This window comes from Stegastes partitus, unplaced genomic scaffold, assembly GCF_000690725.1.
Source record: "Stegastes partitus isolate 25-593 unplaced genomic scaffold, Stegastes_partitus-1.0.2 Scaffold665, whole genome shotgun sequence".
NCBI lineage: Eukaryota > Metazoa > Chordata > Actinopteri > Pomacentridae > Stegastes > Stegastes partitus.
In genome coordinates this window covers 231,270-252,187 of record NW_007578396.1, presented here as the reverse complement: position 1 = coordinate 252,187, position 20,918 = coordinate 231,270, and the positions used below count along the sequence as shown (strand labels likewise).

At 40.2% G+C, this 20,918-nt stretch overlaps 1 protein-coding gene across 1 annotated transcript in view; it reads left to right on the top strand.

Moving 5' to 3' along the window:
• adamtsl3 (ADAMTS-like 3) overlaps positions 1-20,918 on the top strand; it is a 202,290-nt gene that overhangs the window by 103,835 nt on the left and 77,537 nt on the right. Inside the window, exons 4-5 of the mRNA XM_008290290.1 lie at positions 7,598-7,725; positions 17,551-17,596. Coding sequence (XP_008288512.1) covers positions 7,598-7,725; positions 17,551-17,596 — 174 coding nt within the window. The remainder of the gene's footprint in view (positions 1-7,597; positions 7,726-17,550; positions 17,597-20,918) is intronic.

The following is a 20,918-nucleotide window of genomic DNA, read 5'->3' as shown; positions in this document are numbered from 1 at the left end:
AAAACATCCGAATTGAGCATTAAGTCCTGCAGTCTGAACGTAGCCAATCTGTCTGATTGTTAAGTCAGATAATACACTGTTATCCTAATTTGTGGCATAAAATGTCAAGTCGGAGTCAGAATCCAAGGCTGTCGGTATGTTAAGGCTGTTTTTAATGGGTTCCATTTGTTTTTCCTAAAAACCTGTTGAATAGCAAGGTTTTTGGCTTATTAAAGGTCGATTATCGAGTCACAACTGTACTGCACCAACATGGAGTCCAATTGGAGACTACACTGGCACTTACGTGAGAGAGAGGGAAGCTCAAGCATTATGAACGTAAACAAAGGAGGAGGAAGAGAGCCGGGATCCATACTAGGCTAAAGGCTAACCCCTCCAGACCAGCAGTACCGTCGCTCCTACTCTCCAATGTCCGCTCCCTCGATAGCAAGCTGGATGAACTACATTTGTTGGGAGAAACCCACAGAGAGTGGAAAGACTGGTGTGTTTGCTTTTACAGAAACATAGCTCCAACATGTCCAACATCCCAGACGAACATACAGCTGGAGGAGATGACATTGTTCCGGGCAGACAGACAGACAGGCAGCAAGCTCTGAACTTTTCCAGAGCCGCTGCAGGAGCAGGACACTGAACATTGTCAGGGACTCCTCACACCCTCTCCATAAACTGTTTGAACTGCTGCCATCAGGGAAACGTTTCTGGAGCACTGAAGGAAGAACCTCCAGAATGATCAACAGCTTCAACAGCTTCATTCCACAAGCTGTCAGAATGCTGAACTGCTGATTTGGATATGCAAACACTTCTTTATTTAATTGCTTTTAGCTTCTGGATCCTAAAGAAACACTCTCTCATCTTGTTTGTACTACTGTATGTACTCAATGTACAGCAACAAGACAATAAACTTTTAATTTAACATTCCAGCGTTTTTGGGGGGGATTTCTACAATGCCTGCATGTGGCAATTGATGGAACCAGTATTCTTCAAGCCAACAAACTAAAGGTGTTTATATAGTGTCTACTTTGTCACACTTGGTTACACAGACAAACAGTCATAATAATGATACAATGCCCATTAGCTCAATTCAATCTCCCCAAAGTGCAGCAAAGAAAAAAAAAAGTTCTGATACAAAGCTGTCATGTTGATGGGCAGTACAACAATGCCTTCCTGTTGGCCAGTTACTTTTGAATGGACATGTCAATGGACCATGAGTTTTACAAGTGGTACAACATAAATGACTTCCACACACTACCTACCAAAATGTAGCAAACCTAATGCAAGGTAAGTTGTTGATAGTAAGATTAAATAATCAGCTGCAGGCTAAATAGAGGTTTTACTGTTCATCTGAAAAAATGAATTAGAGTGCTGCTGGTACATCCATGACTTTGACTTTTTAGAAACGTGAAAAGACTGTCACAGAAAGTGAGGATTTGTGATGTTGATTAAATATGGGGGTTACAACGCTCATTAATAGTGGCAACCCTTTCTGACATTGGCTAGGTGTGGTGGAAGGGGAGTTCTAAGGCTATTGGACAAGCAATTCTGAAAATGCAAACTGACAGCTTTTTGGTGCCCTCTCACAGATTACACAGCTGAGTTTCAAGAGGTTGCTAATTCATTATATGGATATGCACCAAAACCAATGGATTCTTGGAACTGGACACAGTAAATCTGAAACAGCTGACTTTTGTATCTAAAATGTAAGATTGTACAGCATGTATTTTCACAGTATACATGATTAGTGACTGAAGAGCTAAAACACAACCCTAGCCTCCACTTTGTTCACAGAGAACACCAAATGCTAATGCAGATTAGCTTTAATAAACTTTATAACATACACAGTTGATTTGCAAATATGGGGGCCTTATTGTAGCAAACCTGTGTACTGATATGGAAGTGTGTCAGATGGGATTAAAGAAAAAATGCCTGGCTCTTTATGTGCATAAGAGTAATGACAGCAGGATACAATCTATTACTTATGAATTCTGCTAAATATATACCCAACTGACTTCACTGTAGGTGATGTGAGAGAAAGCATTGTTTTCAACATGTCTGTGGCAGGGGTTTGCATTTTAATACAGATGAGCAGATTTTATACAAATTTGAAACCTGATTACAGACAGACAAATTGTGAGACGACTTTTGTAGATTCCGGTTCGCATTGACAACTTCTTTTACACATTGACAACTAACTTTGGACGAACGGATTGAGATACAGACAGACAACATTCTATTTGCATGGACAAATAGGTTTGCTACAATAAGGCCCCCATATGCAAACCCCTGCCACAGACATGTTGAAAACAATGCTTTCTCTCACATCACCTACAGTGAAGTCAGTTGGGTATATATTTAGCAGAATTCATAAGTAATAGATTGTATCTGGCTGTCATTACTCTTATGCACATAAAGAGCCAGGCATTTTTTCTTTAATCCCATCTGACACACTTCCATATCAGTACACAGAATGAGATTACTGCTGCTGGCTCTTTTTCACTCTGTGTGAGCTCCTATAAGCAAACAAAGTGATGCAAGTCTGTTTACCAGCTCTGAAACTCTGCAGTAGATCCAGTGTGAAGCAACCTAATAGGATTTGTGCTTGTACATGTTTCATGATTTTCAGACAAAGAGGAAAATTTATGATGCAATTTGGGATTAATGCAGGAAAAGAAGGCACAAAAAACTATGAATGAATCAATCGGTAAATGAAGGGATGACTTAGATTGTCCCACTAGTCGCTGACCTTTTACTTTATAGCACAGGGTTAGTTTAAGTCAATCATATCTAAAATTTAATCAGTGCAAAACATGCTGAAGGAACTTGTCACAAAGTTAATTCTTTTAGTGTTCTAGGAAATGGCCAAAGCTCCAAAGTGTTCTGACTCTAGGATTAAGAATCAGATTAGATTTATAAAACTTGAATTTTATGTAATGTTTTTCTCAGATGTATAAAAAAAAAAGAAGAAAAAAATGGGTATGGAATTCTTTATTAATGCTTCATAGATTTGTTGTTGGCCTTTAATAAAACTGGTTTTGGGGCTGATAGGTGAAGATAGCTGAAGAGTCATGATAGGAACCACAGTCTCTGATGTGTGAAAGTACTCGGCATGCCTGCCATCCACCCCGACCACCTCCTGCAGCCGATGTTCACAGTATAGTAACAACATATCATTTGTGTACCAGAATGGTTTTCTTGTTTTGTTTCTCATCTTATCTTGTAACCCCTTAAATTAATTTTTTGACAACATTGGCGGTTCCAGTAGGCAGTTTGGGAAAACCTGTAATGAAGTGATTCTCACTAACTAATGATGGCGCCTTAGTAGTACCAATGGAACTTACATGTATCGGTTGACTTAGTGCCATGTTAAACCTTTCTTTCTTTCTTTCTTTCTTTCTTTCTTTCTTTCTTTCTTTCTTTCTTTCTATATTTAGAAATATACTGTACATGCCCAGGTCATCTGGGTTGTCAGTGGACACATATTGCTGATACTGAACTATGCAGCACAAACACAATAGGACCGGGTGGCTATCCAGGCCAAAAAACCCTTGGCTGGACAGATTCTTCTCATGCCGATGTTATTACTGTTGGAGGTCTGTGGTGCCTGTTAGCCGGCTGAGCCCGACAACAAAAGGTGGTTTTATCCTATTAGCAGAGTGCTAACGTGTCTAATTCCTCTCTAGTGGATCAGTCTGTCTCACTGGATGCAGCAGGCAGAAAAAAACAAGAAAATACAGATTTCCCCATCAGTGCAAGAGCCCAAGATGCACGGATCGATCCAAAACATTTGTGGATATGATGGAACAAGTTGACTGCAAAGTGTTTTGCTCTGCCGGCTACTATGTGTGCTGGTGATCCAGGCCTGGAAGGCAGGGTGAAATGAAACCTGCAGAGGCATGTCAGAAATGTTAATTCTGGTTGACCAGGCATAAATAACATTGTCAGAGGAATTACAGTTTGTTTCTGTGCTGTGAGATTCCTGACACAGGAAAAAAATGTTTTGGTGGAAGGCCTTCAATGTCACCTCTCCAGGAAAAAGCAGTTTTCACATTTGTATAATAAGCTGCCATTTGGACTATTGGTCCAGAGAAATACAGGGTCAAGGGAACAATTTAAAGCACTCTCAAAGGCTCAGTTCTTTCCTTTTCTGACTTACAGTATTTTCCATAAATACTTCATTGTGCTTCAGTTTTCCTCTTTCACATACATGCCCACGCATGCATGCACGCACACACACACACACACACACACACACACACACAAGCAGCTCCAGTATGGGATTCCTTTTTTTGTCTGGCATAACAGAGTCGGTGGTGACATCACTGACCCAAGGAAGCCAATTTTCCTATTTTTGGTGACACACAGCCAGGAAACCCTCACTCTTTCCATCTCTCCCTCTCTCTATCACAGTCTTACTCACCGTTGCTCCCTGTCTTTCATCTGAGCTTTTTACACAGCAGATAAGATAGCAGAAAGGTTGAGGGTGAGATGCATGGCGGCTGTAACAGCTTTTAGAGACTACTTGCCTTAAACAGATGACTTTATCACAGGACTGTGGCCTGTACTAATTGCTGCTCTCTTTTACACTCCCAATGGGATAACACTGTGTGAAATAGAACAGTGGCCGAGCACCAAGTATCAGAAGTCACTGGATTGAATCAGGCTGGGTTCGAGTATAGATTGAATTATATCAAACTGTATGACATAGTAGTAAGTGTAAAATAATGTCTTTAGGCTTGTCCTGCCTTAAAATTTGGATTTGTTTTGTGGTATTTTTTATCCAGATATTTGTGACATAGTTGACACAGTTCCTCCAATATATATTTTAACCTTCTAAAGCAGACACATGAAAACATCTTCATTAGGGTTCTAGTTTTTTGCCTGGCATGAATGTATACTCTCACCTTTTGGTCAAAATTATTTTTCTCGTTTAAAATATTATTAAAATCCCCTACCATTTATGATTTTCAATAAAAGTATACTTTATTGAGCGCAACTGGCAAAAAAAAAAAAAGCTTCAAAACTCTTGGACTTTTTTGGGGAGAGGAATTTGCAGAATTTTGTTTAGTCAATCCTCTGAATCAAAGCTAAAACATGGATTTATTATGGGTCCTCTGGAAATATGACCAAATCTAATGAGTTACAAATATACATACAACTAATGTTAATATTTGGTCCTTTGGCCATTTTCAACTTAACTCGGCACTTTTTGTAGCCGTCCACAAGCTTCTGGTTGTTTTTTTTTTGACCAGAATTCGTGCAGTTAACCTGATTTCGATGGCTTTCTAACACAGACTTGTTTCTTCATCAAAGTCCAACGATTGTCAATGGGATTTAAGTCAGGACTTTAAGGTTAGGATAAAAACATTTTAACTGTGTCCCACTGGGCCTTTAAGCTTTTTTTTAGCTGAAGATTGATCAAGGTTTACTACTGAATATTTTTCACACCTACTGGTTACACAGCAGTTATGTCCATTTTCCTTTGTTTGGGTTTCTTGGGTTCATGGAATGAAACCAATATCTTATTGAGAGGAGGTTCTATACCATGTTTGGAGTGGCATATCATGAGAAAGTTGTCTGATAATGGTGTCATTTAAAAGATTTATGAAAACAAACATATATTAGTGTTGTTTCTCCAGGTCATCACCAGAGTCTTCTTTGCACATTTCTGAGCTTTTCCTGATTAGCATTAAATGTTTCTGTATCAAGCCCTGGGGGCTAAAAACACAATTTACACAAGTACAGAAATATAAAAAACAAGCAAACAAAAACACTTGCCATCCCACGCATCGGTTTATGTCGACGCTGTTCAATTTGTCTTCCTATATCTCTTCGTTCCATAGACTAGAAGCAAACCTGTTTTATTCAAAACATGTCTAGACAGTGCTGTGAAAAAATTATTGCCCCCTTTCTCAAATCCTGTTTTTTTTTTTTTTTTGCATATCACCCCCACTTTAATGTTTGAGATCATCAAACCAATGTAAATAACAGACAAAGAAATCCAGAGTAAATAGAGAATACAATTTTTCAATGATGATTTTATTTATTAGGGAATATATATATACATATATATATATATATATTTTTTTTTTCAAAGCAACCCGACCCTGTGTGAAAAAGTAATTGCCCCCTGACCTCATATCTGGTTGGGCCACCCTCAGCAACAACAACTGAGATCAAGCATTTTCTAGAACTGAGAACTCTTTCACATCTCTGTGGAGATCTTTTGTATTTTGGCCCAATTTTATTATATTTTTATTTAATTTAACAACACTGGAGGGTTTTTGAGCATGAACAACCTTTTTAAGGTCATGCCACAGCATTTCAATCGGGTCCCAAACCAGACTTTGACTAGTCCACCTCAAAACCTTCATTTTGTTTTTTTAAGTCATTCAGAGGTCGACTCACTGGTGTGTTTTGGATCGTCTTCCTGCTGCAGAATCTAAGTGCGCTTCAGCTTGAGGTCCTGAAGTGATGGCCGAACATTCTCCTTCAGGAATTTCTGGTAGAGAGCAGAATTCATGGTTTCATCCATCACAGCAAGTCGTCCAGGTCCTGAAGCAGCAAAGCAGCCCCCGACCATCACACTACCACCATGGTTGACTGTTGCTATGATGTACTTTTTCTGAAATGCTGTGTTGCTTTACGCCAGATGTAACAAGACACACATCTTCCAAAAAGTTTGTCTCGTCAGTCCATAGAATATTCTCCCAAAAGTCTTGGGGATCATTCAGATGTTTGTTTGCAAAATCTTTTTGGTCAGCAGTGGTTTTGGCCTTGAACTCTGCCATGGATGCCATTTTTGCCCAGTTTCTTCCTTATTGTTGAGTCATGAACACTGACCTGAACTGAGGCAAGGAGGCCTGCAGTTCTTTAGATGTTGTCCTGGTTCCTTTGTGACCTCCTGGATGAGTCGTCGCTGTGCTCTTGGGGTCATTTTGGTCGGCCGGCCACTCCTGGGAAGGTTCACCACTGTTTCATGTTTTCTCCATTTGTGAATAATGGCTCTCACTGTGGTTCGCTGGAGTCCTAAAACTTTAGAAATGGCTTTGTAACTCTTTCCAGACTAATAGATGTCAGTTACTTTATTTCTCATCTGTTCATGAATTTCTTTGGATCGCAGTATTTTGTGGCAGCTTTTTGAGATCTCTTGGAAGACTTCATTTTGTCAGACAGGTTCTGTTTAAGTGATTTCTTGATTGAATAGGTCTGGAGGTAATCAATGTCAGTGAAATTAGACTCAGCTTTCCAAAAAATGTGACTAGCCACAGTTAATTCATGATTTGATAAGAGGGGCAATTACTTTTTCACACAGGTCCAGGTAGGTTTGGATTTTTATATACATATACTTTTGGAAGAAAAATGGACTCTCTCTTGGCAATAGGGCAAGTGTTAAAAACGCCTGAGAAATAGTTGACACCACAATGTTTGGCCTGTTGGGTTTTTTTTTCTATTTTCACTCTTAGGAAAGCTAATGCCTAAATACAGTCATTCTCTCTGAAAAACATGAAACACTATGCAGTGGACAGAGTATTATTAGTGTAAAGGTATGTTAATATCTACACTGAACAAAATCATTGAAATCTTTGTGTTTGTTCATCTGTAGACGTCCAGGACGACCCGCTCTGATGAAGACAGAGACATTGGATGGGATGCTTGGGGTCCCTGGAGTGATTGCTCTCGAACTTGTGGAGGAGGAGCCTCCTATTCTCTACGACGCTGCCTCAGTGGAGGGTAAGCCTCATTTCACATCTAGTCTGACTCATCGGATGTAGGTTGCAGGTATAAATCTGCCATTGGCTGATCATTCCGCCATCTGTGTGTTACCATTTTCTTCACCATGAGATCTATGATAACAACCTCAGGGCAGCAAACAAATGCAGTTAAAATGAAACTGAAAACGAAAGTTTTGCAGAGGATTTTGATCACTCAGTAAGGCAGCCCCGTTTGTTTTTTGTGATGGATTATTCATTTTATTGACAGTGCTCATCTCCTTGCATGCAAATGTTTGTTTAGCACCACCCATAGTGAGTGCAACTGGTTTAAAGAAATACAAACAAGTCAGAGTGTTTGTGGTGTGGCCAGACCAGGATATACTACAGAATGAGCTGGCAAAATGAATCTATTTAACATTTAAGCACAAGTTGACAGCGTCTTTCAAATATGGAGATATTTTAATGCAGCGAAAACAAATAAACAAACAAAAAAACAATCCAGCCTCTAGAGTGTGATCCCAGTGCAGCGCTGCTGCTCACTGCTGGGGATGATGAGACTGTAATGACTGAAGCTGTCAGCTGGTCAGGGCCGCAAACCTGCTTAACTCCCACATCACATTTTTCATGTCACAAAATATTCAAAGGAGGGATATCCTACTGAATTGTTGTGATACCTGTTAACCCCCAGTGCCAGTAGACTTTGTCTTTGAATCTACTCCAGTAGTCTGTGGCATATATGGGTGATTATAAGAATCCTGTGTATTCTGCTCACCTATCTCAAAAAGACATTTGTTAAAAGTTGCCTCAGCACATAAATGCAGCACGTTTTATCAGAGAGTCGACTAAATATATTGTTCACACATCAGATCTTTGAAAAAACGAAAACATAATTACAGTGTATCAAAGCTTGTATCTGTGTTTCACGTGTTCGCCCATAGTTCCTATTAGTGTTGTTATGACATTGTTTTCAAGTTAATGGCAGTGGTCTGGGCCATGCTGACATCACCAAAAAGACATCTGCCAGCTCAAGAAACATTAGCTGTTAGATGATCTGGCGGGTTGTAAACAATCCTCCAGGTTAGTCCGGCATATTTGAAACAGAAAACAAAGATAAATGATCAAATCCTGCCAACTGTTTACTGAAAATATCTGTCATTACAGTTGTACTTAAATAAACAAAAGACGACTGCAAAAATGAGTTCAGCGTACAGTAACTGAACAAAAAAAATGAAAAGGACATGTACATAGAAAAATTAATTGAACATTACACTGACATTTGTAATAACTTTAAATACCAACTCACATCACAACCATGACTTTATTACCTCCAGCTCTACGTGACGAACTGCTTCACAGTCCAAAGGCCCACAAGGCCTCCAAATTCTTCCAGGTTTTGGTATTTGATTATTAAAAGGCTTTTTAAGAACTTGTACTGCGAATGTATAGTTTCACCAATCCACGGGCATGTGAAATGATCTGATGCACCTGTCCTGTACACATGCCAAATGATAAAAATGTTCTCACTGCTTTTTATGTTGGTTCATATTGGATGCATTTGGATGTTTTGTTTTTTGTTTTTGTTTTCTTAAATTGAAATCAATATAAATCAAATGACAGACAAACAACCTGGGGCCCAGCATTCATTCTGGCAACTGCTGTTGATTCAATCTGTTGATGAAAATGTCCATTAATTAGTCACACTTCAGTGATGTGATTTATATATTTATTTTGTTTGGTGTGTGTGCAGTCACGAAAACAACAAGTATTTTAAACTACTTTTCCTTCAGTGACATTTTATTCTCATTTATGTATTTTAAATTTTTTAATCTTCTCAGCACTTTGAGCCGTTGCAATCTTAGTCGATGGTTACCAAGGTTTTATTCTCATCTATCGAGGTTCAGGGTTCTCTGCTGCTCTGCAGCTGCACAACAGATGAACTCTCCTCAGTAAATCTGGTTAATGCAATTTTTAAAACCAAACTCTCTTTCTGTTGGTCCTGCTCTTCCAGCATTAGAATTAGCATAAGCACAGCTTAGTTTTTTCCACTACAGGGAAGCAACTCATTCAGAAGATTAACTCAATTGTTCACTAAAATCCTGTTTCCTGTCTGGATTCAGCTCACAGCAAATGTTTAGAAAGCATACAGCAGTTATTCAATTCCAATATTTGGAAGAAGTCACAGCTGTCATTGATCCCGGAACTGACTAATTCCTTCTGACCGTAATGTGTCTAGAATCTGGAAACAAGGCAGAGTCACTAAAAAGAGGCTTTAGGGAAAGAAAGGGCTGGAAAACTGTGACAGAGTCCAGACCTCTCTGTGTGCAGTTGTGGATGGGATAGAGGAAAGTCAGGGAGCTGGTGTCTGGGTTGAGTGTGATCTGTGTCTTTCTCACACTGATGAATATATAAAGTGTGTGAATTTTAAATTCCCCTGTTTTTACAACGCACACTCGGGCTGTCTGCCCCCACTGTCAGTCTGTCTCTGCTATTTGTTGTGCAGCGATGCTTGTACAGGAAGTCATCACAGTATTTCCGACCATCATTCGATATCCTTCTGGCAATTCATTTGTTTTCATTATATCTTACCACTGTTGAGAGACAGATGTTGATGAGCCTCGGAAGAACATGTCAACTGAGCCTGAACATCCAGACACTTACTTTCCATTTTACAACCCCCTTAGTGTAACAGGTCACAGGTTGGTTTCACTCAGAGCCATATACTATTGATATTGTATCGCTCCTCTTTGAAGGAGGGAGACAGATTTGCCAGTCTGAGATATCATGACTTTTAGTTTCCTTTATTGAAAACTAATAGCATCATTTATTATATCGCCCTCCTTTTGAAATGAGATGCACTTAATGACATCAGGGTTCATTTTGTAATCTTTAGCTAACTCTCTTCAATGTGTAGAAAAAGTTATGATTGAGTAAACTGTACGTAATGCAGGTGTGGTTAAATTTTCTTTTAAATGCTCTCCAATAAAAAAAATATTTTGCATCAAAAATTCAAACCTGAGAAATGTTCACCTCTGTGTTTGGCAGCATGTATGGTGTTTTGGTGCAAGCTCTTACAAAATCATACGTATTATTCAGTTTCTGTTCTGTTAATCTTATTAAGCCCCCTCACAAAGTCCTATTAATAGCTGCAAAAGTTTGTATCGCCTGTTTATATGCATGCATTAGTGCCTTGTGTGTTTAATCGGGTATGTGCTTATCTACACTGGTAAAAGGTACATACTATTTGCATGTCTGTCTGTCTTTGTGTGTCACATACAACACTAGGGTCTGGCTAAAGTGAGAACATTAAGCTTAACCTGCAACATCATTCAAAGTACCATTACACTCTTTGTGTCTGTCTCACACTCACACACACACACACACACACACACACACACACACACACACACACACACACACAGGCTTCCTGTCTAGCTCATGTTTCTTTTGGAACGGCGCTTGTCTTTGCCTGTTGCTTTGCCTCCTCTGGTGCCAGACTGTGTCTTGCTCCCTTTCAAAGGTCTATTTACTCCCACTAGCTCAGCCTGTCCTTATACAGCTACACAACAGAAATATATCCATTCTTGGCTAAAAAAAAACAAAAAACAAAAAAGAAATCTAATGTCCTACTGCTTTTAGCTGAGAATGTACATTTTACAGGTACATTGGTGCCCAGCACTATATTTATTCACAACAGGCTGATCATTCACAGATGAAGCAAATACTCATGGTTATCTCATAATGATTGTTGCCATGGTGACAGTGGCGCGCATAGACACAGCAGCCACTTGAGGAGACAACGAAAGTGAACGCTTTGAGTGTCTTGTCTATCCCAGACGTTCATTCCGCAAAACTTGCGGCCGGGAGACTGTGCTGGGCGTCAGGACAGTGAACGGTGCTGGAATTGCGGCGATCAGTTGTGATTTGGACAAACGACACCAACACGGAGTCCAATCGGAGACTACACCGGCAGTTACCCGAGAGACAAGGAAGTGCAAACAATATGAACGTAAACAAAGGAGGAGAAAGAGAGCTGGGATTCATGCTAAAGGCTAAAGGCTAACCCCTCCAGACCAGCAGGACCATCGCTCCTACTCTCCAATGTCCCTCGACAACAAGCTGGACGAGCTACATTTGTTGTCGAGAGAGCGGACATTGGAGGGACTGCTGTGTGTTTGCTTTAACAGAAACATGTCTCCATGACAGCATCCCAGACGGACATACAGCTGGAGGGGACGACATTATTCAGGACAAACAGACAGCTAGCTCTGGGCAGCATCTGCGGCTTCACCATCGTCCCACCATTGTGTGTCTTTGTGTCCCTGAAGACCTACCAGGACCTGAAGAAGTTCACCATGTTCAATGAAGGGCAGCACGCATGGACTGCAGCCCCTTCAGGAGACAGAGAGAGTGAACGTTTAGTGTCTTATCCCAGACGTGCATTCCACAAAACTTGCTGGTTAAATAATCCTGAAGAAACGCTCTCTCATCTTGTCTGTACTACTGTGTGTGTACAGCAAAATGACAATAAACTTGATTTAATTTGATTTGATTTGATTTGTTGATGGCACATGTTCTGGTTTGAGTCATATTAGATAATAAGTGAACAGTTGGTGCTCAGAGATAACATGTTGGATGTAGGAGAAGTGGGCAGACGTGAGTGACTTTGACAAGCATCTTTATGGCCAGATGTCTGCACTAGAGCATCTCTGAGACTGGAAGGCTTGTGGTTTGCTGTAAAAAATAGTGAGGACCAACAATGGAGGGATAAACCTTGAGCTGGTGAAGTTGTGTTGGGGGTCGTACAGGGACGAGTCTGGTCCACTCTGAGTCCACCCCAAATCTTACATGCATAATCTTATTTCTGCATAAATATGACCTAAAACAGATCTTTTCATAGAAGTCATACAAGTACAGGGAGAGAACCCAATTCGACAAATGAGACAAAAACATTATACTCAGTCATTTATTTATTGAGGAAAATGGATCTAATTTTACATATTTGTGAATGGGAAAAGTAAGTGAACCTCTGGAATGAGCAGGCCATTTAAGAGGGAAGTTATAGTCAGGTGTTTTTAATCAGTGGACTGACTATCAGGTGTGAGGGGGTCCCTGTTTTATTTAGTGAATAATAATCCATCAAAATATGATCTTCACAGCACACTTAAATGCGCGGTGAAGTCTGAAAGGTCACAAATGAACACAGGGGTAACGTCCCAATCACACTGACTAAGGGTAAGCCTCGGTCACAACCGACTGTACGGGCTCCTACAGCCTGTCTGCGTCCAAATTTTGTGCAGAATCGCACATGACATGCAAGTCAATTTTGCTAAATGTCAAGGTTGCCACAGAGTGTAGCTTGGTCTCCCCACAAGGAGTTTGCAATTGACATGTGCAATTTTCTAAAAATGTTGTTTTAGATTATTTTTTGGGGGGCTTTTTCATCCTTAATTGACCGAGTTTGGGAAAATGAGGGAAAGACATGCAGCAAACGAGCCGCTGGCTGGACTCGAATTGCGGCTGCTGCATCAGGGACTATAGCCGCTGTACATGGGTCACCATCTTATCCGGTTGAGCTGCTGAGGAGCCCAAAAAACATGCAATTTTTCAGGTACCATGGGAATAAAATTTGTGGTCTAAGACGCACGTCGCAAGGCAGACGTGCCTTTCTTATGTCTTTCTGACAGAGGGGGGGCCAATAGGGGGCCAATGCTATATTTTGGGGGGCACCCAATGACTATGTTATTCGTAGATGTAGCCTACAGCAATTTCTTGAGAAGTGTTCTGTACTTGTATTCACATTGTATGACTAAATATACAACCTGATTAAATAGATCTAACAAAATAAACATGATCTGGAAAAGGTTTCTGGTCAGAACGTACTTGTACAATATGGAATGTACAATAACTGCTTCTTTCAAAGGTAACTCATGACACTCAGACTGATTCACAGTGAAGACTGATGTTCATAACAGCCTGATGGCTCAGGGTACATTACAATGATATGTACATGTAAATACACCCATAAACACAATGCTCTCCTCTTTTATATTAACAATGTTGTTCTTCATTTCTTCTGAGAAATGTCTGTCTGTCCTGCTCTGCATTTCACCTGGTGCTGATGATGGGCTACAGCTGCTGGACTGGTCCTGTTTTGGATGCCTGTCCTCAGAATGGTCCCCCTGAACCTGTCTGGTTCACTGGTCTGACCCTCACATGGCTTCTTCTGAACTCTATTCAGGACTTTTGGGCTCTTTTGGACCCCAGGGTATTTAGTTTAGGTGACAGGTATTGTTTTTTGATTTTTTAAGATTTTATTTTTAAATATAAAAAGAGGGGCATGTGTCATGCATTTGGAGCCAAAAATATGTCAACTTGTCAGAAAATGTATTTAACATTGTATAAAAGCAAGAATTATTTTTCACATATTCTTTCTTGGGGTCTAATGGACCCCCAGAGACCTTCTATGTATGGCAACATGAAGTCCTGAATAGGGTTCAGATAACTAAACATGCTGGCTGCTCCTCTTTCTGACATTTCTGAGCCCTGCTGCTGCTGGAACAGAGACTAAATGACACCATTCAGCTGGAACTCAAACATGGGATTGGGAATGTCCTGGTCCCAAAACATCTCTGTGTAAAGTGTCTTCATTTAATGTTCGCACATTTTCCTTGTTTCAAAAAAAAAAGAAGAAGAAAAAACACACCGTAGCAAGATCTTGTGTTACATAATCAATAATGCAGAAACCCCTTGATGGTTATTTACCATCTAGTTGGCACGTTTCATCAGCTTCTCTACCCAATAACATCAACTTTTGTCATCAAAATGTGAAATGATGAAGTAAAGATAATGGCTAAATCTACGAGTTAAGATAAAACATATCAGGAACTCGTTTGGGTTTAATTTACCGCATGTTTGAATTTGACACTCACCGTCTCACAGTGTCCTGTAAGTGCAGAGTGGAAGTGAGAGAAGAGGTGTGCTTGTTTTATGTTCCAGTCCCTCCCGTCAGAAACACTACCACAATGCTCTGGTCACCCCGCCCCCATAAAGCTGCGCTGTAACAACCAGCTAGCGCTCCTCAAAGAAACTACCCAATGACAAGACAGTATTTCACAGGGGGGGCCGAGAGGGGGCCAATCAGATTCCAGCAGGGGCCATGGCCCCTGTGGCCCCTGCCCTCCCTTCGCCTATGTTTGTCAAGGACCTTTTCAGTACTCATGGGTAATTATTCCTTCTCCAAGGCTCCATTATTGGGCCCCCTGTTGTTTTTCATATATTTGTTGCCACTGGGACGTATCATTAATAAACATAAAATGTAAGGGGAAAAAAAAACACTCTGGCTTTAATTTCTACCAAACCTGCACTTCTCTGCAACTCTGCAGAGTGCTTTAGCATATTACTCACTGCTCTGACCAAACTCCGCAGCTGCCTACTATTGTAAACCTCTGTCTGTTGAAAATGTAATCTAATGTGTGCTGAAGACCAGCACCATGGAAAGAGACCAAATCAACAAACACTAGCTGATTAAAAATTCCCTGTAGACCTTTGACATAAGGGGCTTGTTTTTGAGGAGCAGATCCCTGTTTTGTTGATCTTGTGCTTGCACATGAGGATGTACATGCAAAACAGGTTTGAACTCAAATGATGCATTACACAATCTTATTACCTGTGTCACACTATTCCACTGACCCACTGATCAACAGGTGTTAGTAATATGCCAATATATACTGTAAGACGCAAGGAAATACAACCTGCAAGCTATCAATAGCATAGGACAGTGATCCTAAACCAGGGCTGTTAAGCAGTTGCAAGGACATGGAAAGAGTGTTTCGAAGCTTATACAATTAAACAAGGCTAGAAAACTATTGTACTTGCACAAACTGCAGACAGGTAGCTTCCTTATTTCTCTGCTGCTTGCTATATTTAATAATTAAAAGGAAAACCTTTTACTTTGGGATTGTTGCACAGCCACCAACCAGCTAATGGCCATAGCAGTAGACAGTCCCAGACCCTAAAAAACATAATGTACCATCCTACACACACACGCACACACACACACATACAGATATGCACAGACTAGTGTACACCCACACACGGGTTATTCAACCACTGGCATTTCAATGGGATACATCTACCAATATGGAGCCATAGCTTGCTGTTGTCTGTTTTAGCTTGAATGGCAGTGGTGTGGCTCCCAGCTTCCTATCTGCACTAAGTGGCAGATTAGACCAGGCCTGCTATACAGTAGGATAAATAAGCCGCTACCAGTTTGGTCTAATGGTATTGTGAGCCAGCAGGAGAAATATGCATTTCGTGTCAGTTAACACACAGCAACAGATCGGGTGTTGTTATGGTTGCTAACAAGGTCGAACAGATTTAACAGCGTGTCCATGCTGTCATGGGGAAAGGAACATTCTGCAGTGGCACATTTCACACAGTGCTCAGGTTCATTCTGACACTGCGTGTGTGTGTTTGTGTGTATGCATGTGCTTGTGTGTGTGTGTGTGTGTGTGTGTGTGTGTGCGTGTGTGTGTGTGTGTGTGTGTGGCTCCAGCTTTACTTGACATTTTGGGCTATGCCAGCTGGAGCTTGGTGAAGTACTGAGATGACTGCTATGCTGCAGGTGGATTGTGCCACAACATTACAGGTGTGTGTGTGTGTGTGTGTGGGTGCGGGTGGGGTGGGGGTTTACTGCATAGGTATCACTGGATGTAAATGTGTTTGTGGATGTGTGCAGTCATCAATCATCTTTAGTTTGTTTATGCTCACATAGAAATAGCTCACACTGTGAGCTAGAAGCTGCTCATCATGTTAGTAGGTTACATACATTACTGATCAACCTGTCAACACATATTTGTGTGTGTGTGCGCTTGTGTATGTGTTGGCACATTATGTGCAGCAGCATCCGCGGTATGAAGGAGAGACAAACACACCCAGCTACGATATGTAAAGCTTCTCAGTGGCTCAGAGAATATGACAAAAGGGATTCCATGATGCACTAAGATGTTGTGGCAGACGTTCTTGTTCATGATGCTGTCGATTTTCACTAATTTGCCCACTCCGTTTCCACAAATGGAACTCCATACCATAATAAAACCTCCACTGTGTTTCATTGTGGGTGCAATGCATCTGGTATCAAAACGTTCTCCAGCTTTTCTGCAGACATAAACACGACGATACTGACTGAAGAGTTCAAACTTGGATTTGTCCGTCCAGAGTACCTTCTTCCAGTCATCAACAGTCCAGTGTTTGTGTTCTCTGGCAAATCTGAGTTGTTTCTGGATGTTTGAAGGCCTTAATGATGGTTTCTTAGCAGCTGTTCTTAAGCCTTGAATGGAGAATTTCAAATAGAATTCATCCTTTCAGACCCAAATCTGAGCCAGCTGACTGGGCTTGTCTGAGAAGCCAGAAATTAATCAAGCATAACATTCAACCACGAAAACTTCTTTCTGTTCAAGAATGCAAGTAAATAACTATAATTTGACATGGTCATCAATAAGTAATAATGTGTTTTTCTATTTTTTCTTTTTTTTTTTGTAAAACAGTAAATCAGAAAATTCAGGGACGACAATAATAATCTTTCAGCATTAAAAATAGAATTTTGGTTAAAGAACTTCAACATACTGATGTATTAACTGTTACAGAAACATAAAACATAATTTTGGTAATTACCAATGCTGTTAATTTAGGGCAGCTGTGGCATAAACCTTACACTGGGTGGTGGTCTAATACATTTGTGAAGCATGGTTTATGAATGGATAGATCTATTCTAGATAGATGAATGGATGGATGGATAGATGGTGATTTTCATCAGTAATATAAATGTTTTTTCCCTGCTTTGTAGAAACTGTGATGGCAAAAATATCCGCTACAGAACCTGCAGTAACACGGTGAGTCTGATCTCTATAGCTAATTGTTAATTCACTTCAATTCAATTTTATTTGTATAGCGCAGTTTACAACATGTTATTACACAGCCCTTCACAAAGTAAGGTATAGACCTTACAAATTTAATTGAGAACCCAACCTCTGAGCAAGCGGTTGGCAACGATGGGAAGGTATATTGAGCCTGGTTCTGCCGGAGAGCTTTTTAAATGTCATTAATAGTTTCGGTTCAGAAAGGTCGGCTCAGTCTTGGATCAGGTTTAGGTTGATAAAATCTCCCAGTACTCAATCATATGTGAGGCAAAACATACCAACTGTTACACAACAGTAATAGGGTACTGCTAACGTCAGTTTGCAGGCTGAGTGGTGTTTAATGTAAATTGTTCCGATTAAATGTGCTTTTTATTATTTGTCAGTTAAAGTCAGAATTAAATTGTATGGTTAAAAATATTTGCCTCCCTTCAGATATCTTCTATCTTTGCACATTTGTCACACTCACATGTTTTAGATCATGACAAGAAAAAGCTAAATACCGATAACCCAAGACAACACAAAATGCAGTTTTTAAAGATGATTTCATGTATTGAAGGAAAAATACTGTCCAGCCCCACCTTGCTCAATGTGAAGAAAGTAATTGCCCCCCTTGCTACCAATCTACCAAATTACTAAATTCATTCAGCAATAGGGTTCAGTTTCACCGCACCCACATGTAATTACTGCCAGGCTGGTTGAATCTACACTTCACCTAAATAGAACCTGTCTGGCAAAAAGAAAGAACCCAGATGAACATCAAAGGAACTGCAAGCTTCACTTGCCTCAGTTAAGGTCAGCATACATGATTCCACAATAAGGAAGACACTGGGCAGAAATGGATTCATGGGAGATTTGCAAGATGCAAACCACTCCTGACCAACAAGAACATAAAAGCTTGTCTGGCATTTGCAAAAAATATCTAGGTGAAGCCTCAAGACTTTTGGGATGACATCCTGTAGACTGATGAGTCAAAGACGCAATTTTTTTTTTTTTTAGAAAATAGGGGTCTCGTTACATCTTATGTAAAGCTAATACTGCATTCTACAAGGAGAACATGATAGCCGCAGTGAAACATGGTGGTATTGTGATGGTTTGGAGCTGCTTTGCTTCCACAGGCCCTGAACAATTTGCCATAATTGACTGAGCCATAAATTCTGCTCTCGATCAGAAAATCCTCCTTGAGAATATTCACCCATCAGTTCTTGATCTAAAGCTCAAGCACAAATGGGTTATGCAGCATGACAGTGATCCAAAGCACACAAGCAAGTCCACCTCAAAAACAAAATTAGGGTTTTGGAGTCCTGACTTGAATCCAATTCAGATGCTATGACAAGACCTTAAAAGGGTAGTTCATGCTGGAAAACCATCTACTGTGGTGGAATTAAAACTATTCTGCAGTGAAGAGTGGACCATAATTTCTTTGTGGCCATGTGAAGGACTGATCACAAGCTATCACAAATGTATACCTGCAGTTGTTACTGCCAAGAGGGCCCAACCAGTTATTAGGTTTACAGGGCAGCAACTTCTTCACAGGGATGATATAGGTTTTCAATACATCTTCAATAGAACCTCTTTTAAAAACCGCATTTTGTATTTTGATGGTTATCTCTGTGTTGTATTAAATAAATATAAACATTAGTTTGATGCTGGAGAACACTTAAGTGTGAGAAATATGTAAAAATAGACATAAGGAAAGAGGCAAATCCTTTTTCATAGGACTGCATATCAAGATAAATGTATCCCGTTGCAAACAACAAAATAACATTAACCTCAGGCTTTACTTTGTAGGCATCAGATTTGCACAGGACACAACACTACTACTGGTATAATCAAGTGGAAAACAAGTCTTTTTTTTCACTTTTCCTTCTCTAAAGCAGTTTAGTTTGGATTCATTGTAGAGATTTAATCACATCATATTCCCAGGATAATATTTATCGTATCTCTCTACTTCACAGATGGAGGCTAAGTCTGTTTGAATTAAAGGCTCTGTTTAGTCAGCGCCATATAGGCATCTGAAGGACATGTAGACTGGCAGAGTGTGACTGAGTGAAGCTGGTGTCAGGCCAGATACGTCCAGTTCTCAGTCAGGAAGAGGAGGACGGAGTTATTGGCTGCCAAAAAGCTGCCAGTTGTCACCAAGAGTAACAAGCATCTGTTGTCGATTTGCAGCACAGATCAGTCCCAGGAAACGTCCAAGTGTTAAACTGTTGACAAAATTTCCACAACATTGCCTCCCCTGCCATGGTCACACAATCTGAATCACACAAACACATACAGAATCCAATTATATATAAAAACTTGTTGCAGATGTATTTCAATCAGTGTATATGTCAACATATGGACACAGAGCCGCCAACACATTGATAGAATGGTGTGCTGTCGCTAAAGAGAGTTAGGTGATAGCTTTACTGGCTGTGAGTCCATATTGCATGAAGACGTTTCATTCATTGAAAGGCAACAACATGCTCACATTTAGCTAGAACTCTCTTGCTTGGAGTATTCAAAAATTTTAAGAAGCAAGGGAGCAATGGTTGCTTGGGACATGGCCATGTTATTAAAAAGATTGAACCCCAGAAGGTCAGGGGAGGTGGCAACTGGTGGTTTAAGCAGAATATAAAGCATAACATTTCTGACCCAAGAAAGCTAGGGATTCTGGTGAGATGCTTTCCCTAAACACAATTTAGAAACATAAACCCTTCAATGGCAAATTTGTAGATTTGTGAGCAACAAGTGCACATGAGAAAAGTTTAACTTCAGGCTTTTTTTTTTTTTTTTTATTAAAAAAGGCTTTCTAACACATGGCTAAAGTTGTGATAGCGCTCTTTTAACTCACCAATGATCTTTTCCTAAATATATCCTTGTTGTTTTGTTTGAGAACCGTAACCAAACTGTGACTAAAAACTAAAAATAAAGCTAAAAAGGTAAATTAGGTCACTTAAGACTGGGCTCAAGCCCTAACCCTGTGTGAAAGTTATGTGTTTGACCCATTGATCTACCACAACCTGCTACCCATGTGGCCTTAGTTGCTCCTTATAGCATCTCACTCACTTGACTTAATGAAGATTGTCTGCCAGAGAGCCCTAAATGGTACCTTCTCCATTCATCAATCCATTAGCCATACATACTTCATCCTGTAGAGCAGGGGTGTCGAACTCCAGTCCTTGAGGGCCGCAATCCTGCATGTTTTAGATGTTTCCCTCTTCCAACACACCTGATTCAAATGATCAGCTCATCATCAAGCTCTGCAGAAGACTGATAACGATCCTGATCATTTGAATCAGGTGTGTTGGAAGAG